The sequence below is a fragment of the Drosophila novamexicana genome, unplaced genomic scaffold (genome assembly GCF_003285875.2).
Source record: "Drosophila novamexicana strain 15010-1031.04,08,12 unplaced genomic scaffold, DnovRS2.1 tig00001062-arrow-arrow-pilon, whole genome shotgun sequence".
NCBI classification, from domain to species: domain Eukaryota; kingdom Metazoa; phylum Arthropoda; class Insecta; order Diptera; family Drosophilidae; genus Drosophila; species Drosophila novamexicana.
In genome coordinates, this window is record NW_020824838.1 from 349,175 (window position 1) to 357,602 (window position 8,428).

Genomic DNA, 8,428 nt, shown 5'->3' on the forward strand with positions numbered 1-8,428 from the left:
TGTCCGAATATATTTCTATGCGAAGAATTGTTTGTTTCCTTTTTTAAATAATCAACAACGCGGCAAAAAGAGATCGAAATGATGCAAAAGTAAAGAAAAACAAAAAGAAACATACTAAAAAAATGAAGATATATTGTTTTATACATAAAAACGAAGAAAAAGTCAATAAAAATGCAAAATATACAAAATGTTTAATGGTTCGAGTTTTACTTAACTGAGCACTAACAAGCATTCATTACCCGGCTAAGCCCGGGGGAAGTCGTTTTCGGTTCTGCAATGAGCAATTTTTAACGATTAACGGCTATAAAATTCGATTTGGAAGTGAGAGAAATTTTAAAACTCATACGGATCAAAAATTGAATTCTATTGACAAAATGACTAAATTTGACACAAGTGTCAAAGGGGTTACATAACAATTTGACTAAAGTAGAGTTGGCTATAAAGTAAATTACTTTTTATACAATCAATTCTTTACAGTTTCGCAGCTCTAAAAAGGAATATGTATGATAAAGAAAGTAAATATGTATTCGATTTTTCGACGTACGAAGTCCATTAGTTCTTATTCGCAATTTAATAACCTAATTAAAATATGCAGCTTTATCCGTTCCCACGGGTTTTTATTTGATTGTGGATCGTATGAAGCTTTGCACCTCATACGAATTTCTTTTGTGGATCGCTTAGTCTGAGAATATTTTTGATCACATTGATCTACCTGCCCGAATAGAGTTTGCCTTATGGTCGCCCGTTTTACTTGATGGCTCTCAATCAAAATTATTAACAAAATTGAGAGACATTTATTGACATAAGATACATCAACATAATTCAAATACATAACAAGCAAAACTTTTGAACATTTTTAAGGTACAACCTCTTAAAATATATGTAGTATTAGTATTTTTCAGTTTAGTTTTGAAGGCGGCGCACCAGATGAGTCCAGTCATTTGGATTTAACTTTCAACATTTCTATAGATAGTTGATTTATATTTTTGCATCAAACAAGTGTGCTTTGAGTCCTGCTCCTTACTAAGTATAATAGTTTTCCTTCAGGTAATCGCTAACCTTTTTTGTTTCTTAGGTGATCCTCAGCTAAACGCTGGTGTGTGCGCCCTGATTAACTGCACCGTTTCCTTGTGCCCCCATAAGATTGGCTCGAATGTCGCCAGACATGGAGTTTACGGATGTGATAGTGCTATTGACGCCCTCGTCACTGGAGCTGCCTGCGAGCAGGGGCTTTACATCTGGCGGATGTTCGCGGGCTGAAGGCTCAAAGCTCTGATTGTTAATGTCCTCAATGGCTTTGCGGAGCTAGAAAACAATGGATCATTGGCTGAAATAGCTTGGATAGTTGTGCCATGGTTGACTCACCTCCTTAAGGCTCACCACGCCCACAAGGCGACCAATATTGGTCACGTAGGCGTGATTAACGCCCATCATGGAGAACAGGGAGTGCACGCGCAGCAATGAGGTGCGTTCCACCAGCTGAAAGGGTGATGGATCCACGCGTGCCGCAGAGTTGTAAAAGTCTATGGGCTTGGCCAATTGATCTAGCTCCCAAAGCTTCTTGCCCTCGGGTGACATGTCGACGACACGATCGCCAATCTAGAGTTGGGTAATGATTAGAGACTTAAGTTTTTAAAAACATTCAACAGCACTTACCAGGTGCACACGCTTTGATGGACTGACCACGGGCGGCAGCTGCTCATTGGTACCAGTTTCGAGGTCGAGCACCGGATCCGAGGACTTCTTGAAAATGGACTGAAGAACCGTGCGCAGCGGGGACTCAGAATTGCTGTGGACGCTGTTCAGCGAGTCGCTGGACTGCTGATTGTTTTTCTTCAGTATGGACTTGTGCGCCTCGGCTTCGTCAGCGTTAAGCTGGTGCAGATTCAGCATGTCCTGGGCGGCCACAACGTCGAAGCGTGACGGGCGTCGCACAGAAGACTGCTCCTTGATCTCCTCTTCGCGCCATCTTTGCGCCATTTCCATGCGCTTCTCGCGTCCAACCTGCTCCTCGATCAATTTAACCAACTCCAGACGCTGCACGGAGCCCAGGAGAATCATATTTTCTGGACTCTCAACCAAGGGCAGCGACCGCAGCTTTTTGTTCTGCCGCAGCAAATCCTTGAGGCTCTGATAGGAGATGCCCTGCCAAATGTACTTCACATCACGCAGCATAAAGTCCGCCACATACTTGTTGTACAGCGAGGAGTTTGTGTAGAGCAGATCGGGTAGATAGGGCAGCTTCTTGATCATTATCACACTCTCGTACATGGACGGCTGCAGCAGCGAGGCAACCGCATTGGCCACCAGCACAGCCACAAGCACGGGCACCACAAACGCAATTTGTCCCGTGATCTCAAACACGACCACGGCCACCGAAATGGAATGGGTCACCGAGCCGGCAAAGGCAGCAGCGCCCACAATAGCATACGCCGCCGGCATAATGGGTGACATGCAGTCGCCATAACGCACGCCCAGCGGAAAAGTCCAGGCCACAAATTCGCCAATCAAACGACCAAAGCCGCTGCCAATCTTCAGAGCTGGTATGAACATGCCGTGCGGCACGGCCATAGTGGAGCCAATGATGGAGAAGAAGTACTGTGGAAAGTGGGAGTAATGGATGAATGGTTGGTCCTCTGGCTTTGCCAAGAGCTACGTACATGGAAGAGCGTATAGCTAATCAGATTGCCAAAGATGCTGGTGTGCTTGGTTTGCCAGTGGGCGACAATGTTCGCCTGCTCCGCGCTCATATCCTTCTCGGTCCAGGTAAAGTTACTAAAGAGCTCAATCAACTGATCCTCGGTGCTGAGATCACCGCCCAGAAACTGGCCAGTGCCCAGGGGGAAGGTCAGCGTGGATATCAGCAGGGCCAGAAGGCCGGGATATATGAGGCGACTGTTAAAAAGAGACTCGGCATTCAATTAATCGTTCATGATATTACCTATATACAGAAAACTTTTTGTCTGATTGAGTGATTGGCTGATTGACCGTCAGGTTAGCTGGCAGACAGAGTAACTGACTGACAGGTTAACTGATTGAACGACTGATTAACTGACTGGTTGATTGATTGACTGATTGACTGACTGACTGATTTACCGAGTGATTGATGGATTGACTGGCTGACCGATTGAGTGATTGACCGATTAACTGACTGATTGACTGATTATCTGACTGATAAGGAATCATGAGAAAAGGTTTTTCGACTGACTGAATGATTAACTAATTGGCTGACTGACTGATTGACGGATTAACTGACTGACCGATTGACTTATTAGGAATCATGAGAAATAGGTCGTTTTTCGACTGACTGATTGATTAACTGATTGACTGACTGACTGATTTACCGATTGATTGACGGATTGACAGACTGACCGATTGACTGATTAGGAATCAGGATTAGGATCGTTTTTCGATCACATTTCCGAAAAATAAACTCACTTCTTTTGCAGAAACTTATTCAATTTCTTGCTGGAGCGTATGAAGAGCACATACTGACGATGCACCCAGACAAAGGAGGCGCCCAGCAAGCCGCAGAGTGCACTATAAAAATATAACGAGGTATATATGTATATAAAGAAAGGACGAATGATTACAAGTCTAACAAAGAGCTTACCCAGTCAAGGCAAAGAAGACAAGCTCCCGCGAATCGAAAGGAAACTCTGTGCTGATATTGGTGGGATAGACAGCGGTAACTGTGTCAGCGCCCTGGAACCACACGGCCAAAAGTCGCACCGCCGAAGCGCCCACCACACAGCCAAAGAAACCGCGCCAATAATTGCGCACCGCAAAGTATGTGGTGGTCACCTCAATGCTGAAAAGCACAGCTGATGCATGACATTCATTAGTTTACTTATACTAAGTCTTATTAGCTTCCGCCTCACCTCCGATGGGCGCCGCAAAGCAGGTGCCCAGACCCAAAGCGCAGGCAGCGGCCAGCATTTCGGTGCTACGCGACTCATTCTGATAGATGCTGCGAAATGGCGTTGCCAGCTTGCTTAGAAGATGCGCCACAATGCTGGCGATGTGCACATAGGGACCCTAAACCGAGGCAAACTTTTTCTAGTTGCGAATTATAAAAAGCTTTTAGCTCACCTCCTTGCCCAGTGGCATGCCGCTGCCCAACACGAATGTTAGGCCCAAAACCTTGGCCACCAGCGTCTTAAATGTGAGATAGTTCTTCAGTGGAACGCCACGCAGAATGGTTTTCATTTCAGGTATGCCAGAACCTTAAAGTTTAAATTATAGTGCTGGCTTAGGAGGGAAAATTGTTAACAGACACATCCTACCTGCAGCTTGTGGTGCCAAGTAATGCACAAAAGTGGCTGAAAATAATATCATTAGCACGGGTATTGTGACCCAAGTCAAATACTGGGCAAATGGATCGGCAGTAATATCCTTATAGAACCAAAAGCGCGCTGAAATGATGCGAAAAGTGAAAAAATATCTGGACATCAGGCTATAAGCTGGTATTACCTGCCACAAACAAGCGTATGCCTTCGTCCATGGCCAGAGATATCAAGGCCATTATAATGGCGCATGTGGTTAGAAAGATCCAATCCTTGCTCAGGCGATCGGAGACATGGTGCCACGCCCACGAGGACATGCTGTGCAATCTCGTCGGATCATTGGACTCCAGCTGCAGCAGCTATACGGAGAGTGGGGAGGTGTGTATGTTATATTTATCGTTAATTAATTATATGTTATGTAAGTTGTATCCAAACCTGACTCCTGAGCTTATCCTCCTGTTTGCGCAACTTGGCGAGCTTGCGCAATCTTCGTGCCTCATCGCCTGCAAATTGTTGTAGATCCCTAGAATAACGGCCATACATCTACAGATCAATACCAAAAAAAAACAAGAAAAAACCAAAAAAAAGACATGACTCATCAATATTTTAGACGGTAGGACAAATAAAAAACAGACAGAATTTGTCACATGTGAGGTGCTAAAAAATTAACGTATTTAGATAGTCGCACAATACATGCCACATACATATATATATATATTTTTTGATGTATGTTTTCTGGCAAAATATAAAAGAATTGTAAATAATATAGTCACATTTTTCACATGCGCAGTGAATTAAACACTTTAAGCGATGCTAATTAGGCACAATTAACGCAGCTTGCCCGGAAAATAATGAATAAAATTACAAAGAAAAAAACAAATTTGAAAAAAGGAAAAAAAAGCGTGACATTAATCAAAGCAGGTGGAAAAAAAGTGGATATTTGCATATCTAAAAAGCAATGCAAACAATTGGGGCCTCGGGCCTGCTCCCCAGTCATGCCACAATGCCATCAAATATTAGACCAGGTAAGTGACAAATTATCACTAGATGTTTGCCAATTAGTTGTCAGACAATAGCCACAAGCTGTGAACACCAGCCAGCCAGCCAGCCAGCCAGCCAGCTAGCAAAAAATTGGCTTGATTGAATATCTTTCGGCTGTTTATTCAATATTTCTTTTTATTATAAAATGTTTGGTTATACCCATTTGTCAGATTATAATGTTTTTGTCATTACAATTGTTTAACTAAACTCGTACCAGTCGCGCGTTAAGATTCTATTTCAGAATTTGGCAGCCTGATAGCTTTAATGGTGCGAAAGCTTTCGCTGGGGTTGTGTCTTCGCTATGTCTCAATACTCTGTACATACGGATATCTAATTTCTGCACCAATGGGCCAGGATATGTGGAAACAGATCGTTAGGTTCTGAATTTATCAATTTCAGTTGTAATTAAATTGATTGGAATTAAAAAAATTTAACACAGTTTAAAAGATGAGTATATAGGAAGAGTATATAAGTATATAGATCGTGTGAATAAATTTAGTTAAAAATATCTTTTATTTAATTTAAAAAAATGTGTCACATCATTTCAATTAAAACTGGAACTAAGAAAATGTAGATTCACAGAGTTATATAGAATTTCAAGAGTAAGGTATGTATATGCAAGAGTTAGAACTTCAAGAGTTCGATTCTTTTAGCAGTACCTAGCTGTTGTACAACATGAGAAACCACAGCTTTATTTTATTTTCAAAGGACTCTCAGAACTTGTGCACACGTGTCGTATGCTTAATATATTTTTAACCTCAAAAGAAAAAGGTTGACATTCGGGCGAGTTTCATATTTTTTTAAAGCCCACTTATCGCTCACCAGCGTATGCGTGTAGCCAAAATCTTCCTGATCATCGCCGGCGATCTCGCGTTTCTCCTGCTCCTGCCGCGCTGTGGAGCCATTGGAATATGTATCCGGCGATTGGGGCGCTACGATGTTGGGCACGGGCTGCCGCGAGGACGAGACAATGGGCTCCACATCGTCGCCCTGGCTATGGCGTTTCATTTTGATTTCTATCGAACGGCGCACACGATAAGTGCCCTAATAATATTAATTATCGAAATATTTTGATGTTATTTTTAAGTTTTATTTAATCAACACTTGCACTTTTTATTTAAGTTAATATTTTTTTATTTATTTTTTTTTTTTTGGCAATTGCGGAAGACATCCGACCGCCAGCGCTGCCAAAATAGGTTTATCAACCCAGAGCAATAAATGCGCTGGAGTTTCCACAGCTGTTGCCCTCAGGTTGCTGCTGCTGCGGCTGCTGCTGCGACTGCTGCCTCAGTCGACTTGGACGCAGGCGAAACTGTGCGAGTCCAACTGGCCAATAAGCCTACTAGGTGCTGTCGACATTCGCTCTCATTTTTCGCCAAGCTGCCCTGTAAAATCGTTTTTGATGTGGGGTTTGTTGAGTGTTAAGAAATCTTCGCAGAAAACTAACTATTTATTTTTACTTATAAAAAAACCTTGAACGCATTTTGAATTGAAAGAAGCTTCTGTTTTTTACTTTTAACATATTTAAATATGTTTATTTAACATTAAATATGCTTGAAGATAATCGAAAATTTTGTAAACTCTGCCAATCATTGTCAATGAGAACTGTTATTTCAGCGACCAAAGAAGGAAAATAATTATTTTTGTTTGTTGTGTTTTATTTCTGTAATAGATAAAAACCGGAACAGCTTTCTCGTGTCGTTTAAATTGTTCCGATTTCTAACATATTACAAATGTCAAATTAATTTACATATTATTTACTGGGTATCTTGTAGTTGTGTAAGCTGAAAACCCGTTAGTATGTGGGGCTTGCAATTCGGTTTTTAATATCGTTAACATCTTTGAATTATGTAAAGCCGCACCTTGAAGTTCTGTTAACGTGCTGCTAATTTGTACAGAATATGTTAAGGCTCCACCTAGTTTAACAGCAGAAGTTTTTTACTGTTCACATTCAGAAATTTTGCGCTGTTTTATATTCGAAAACGACTTGAAATGATCGCCCAGCATAGCAGCAAGCCGATAAAAACTGCAATCCACCAATTGAAGTTCTTTGAATAGATAGCACAACTGGGTTCATCATCAACCACGCCGCCCAGTTGATATCCGTATTTCATTTGGGCTTGCATGGATTGTTTCTCATAGAGTGGATAGTTGAGTATTGTATAATTCGCATCGGACATGTTTTCGGGGTACAAACAGTTCGCCACGAGCTCCTCAGTATAGCGGAATCTATAGGGTAAACAGGTAAGGGCGACCACGTTCTCGATTGTTTTCCCAGTTTTTGGATTAACAAAAGTTCCATTAACATTTAATGCAATTTGGGTCTCATTGAATATTGCGGACTCGCCCATAGATATTAGATACACACTTTCTTTAATTTTGAATACTACATATGGCTCGCCTGCTGTCATTAATTTATCAACATATTTTTCGATAATCTTCGATGGGTAATTGCCGTTGCAAACCCTAGTCCAATTTTCGTCAAATATGTCTGAGCAGCTTTTAGGGAGTTTTCGGGCTTTCATATTCTCGTGCTGCCTCCAAAACATTTTTTTCAGGCTCAATTTGTAATAGTTTTTTTTTTCAAAAATACTTCAGTTTATTGACTTAAGGGTCTGATGTTTTGAGACAAACAGAATCTCAATTTTCCTTATATTTGAAATTAAAAAAATACTAGATCTGTTTGTGCTTTACGAGAGTTCACTTACCGAAATTGCTCTCGAAGTTAAAAGCCGATTTTGTATCGATATTAATACAAAAATTGATCTATTGCAAAAATTGAATATATAGCAATTACTTATAATGAATGTATATATTTGAAAAGATATATTTTTGTCGGTAAAATAGCGATGTTTATCATGAGAAAACAAACGAAGGAACTTGAAGACTAAAAAGTGATGTACGACAATTCTGTTTCAGCTCTCTGCTTCATTCAAGAGCTGTTATGATGTAAATTTCATCAAAATTATGCGCGCATTTTGAATCAAACCCAATTTAGTTCTACTTCTTAAGCATAAAGACTTACACTTTAAGCCAAACAAATAAAACATGGACTATCATGCTTCAACAATATATTTTTATACCCTGAACCCAATCAAAAT

The 8,428-nt window shown here is 40.9% G+C and overlaps 1 protein-coding gene across 1 annotated transcript; it reads right to left on the reverse strand.

Moving 5' to 3' along the window:
* Nucleotides 1-1,086: 1,086 nt before the first annotated feature.
* On the reverse strand, nucleotides 1,087-6,335 carry LOC115766026 (chloride channel protein 2-like). Its single transcript, XM_030709797.1, has 12 exons — nucleotides 6,150-6,335; nucleotides 4,722-4,829; nucleotides 4,474-4,645; nucleotides 4,287-4,415; nucleotides 4,093-4,226; nucleotides 3,882-4,038; nucleotides 3,614-3,824; nucleotides 3,439-3,540; nucleotides 2,661-2,895; nucleotides 1,657-2,598; nucleotides 1,366-1,599; nucleotides 1,087-1,305 (listed from the first exon to the last, which is right to left on the reverse strand). Exons 1-12 carry the CDS (start codon nucleotides 6,333-6,335, stop codon nucleotides 1,087-1,089), a joined length of 2,829 nt encoding a protein of 942 aa, XP_030565657.1.
* Nucleotides 6,336-8,428: the final 2,093 nt, after the last annotated feature.

What these genes read in the sequence shown, in the direction of transcription:
- LOC115766026 (XM_030709797.1), bottom strand. Translation starts at nt 6,335, where the DNA reads ATGAAACGCCATAGCCAGGGCGACGATGTGGAGCCCATTGTCTCGTCC. An exon ending in AGGATAAGCTCAGGAGTCAG is followed by an intron (nt 4,646 to 4,721) that starts GTTTGGATACAA and finishes CTCTCCGTATAG; the next exon opens with CTGCTGCAGCTGGAGTCCAA. An exon ending in CATCAAAGCGTGTGCACCTG is followed by an intron (nt 1,600 to 1,656) that starts GTAAGTGCTGTT and finishes ACCCAACTCTAG; the next exon opens with ATTGGCGATCGTGTCGTCGA.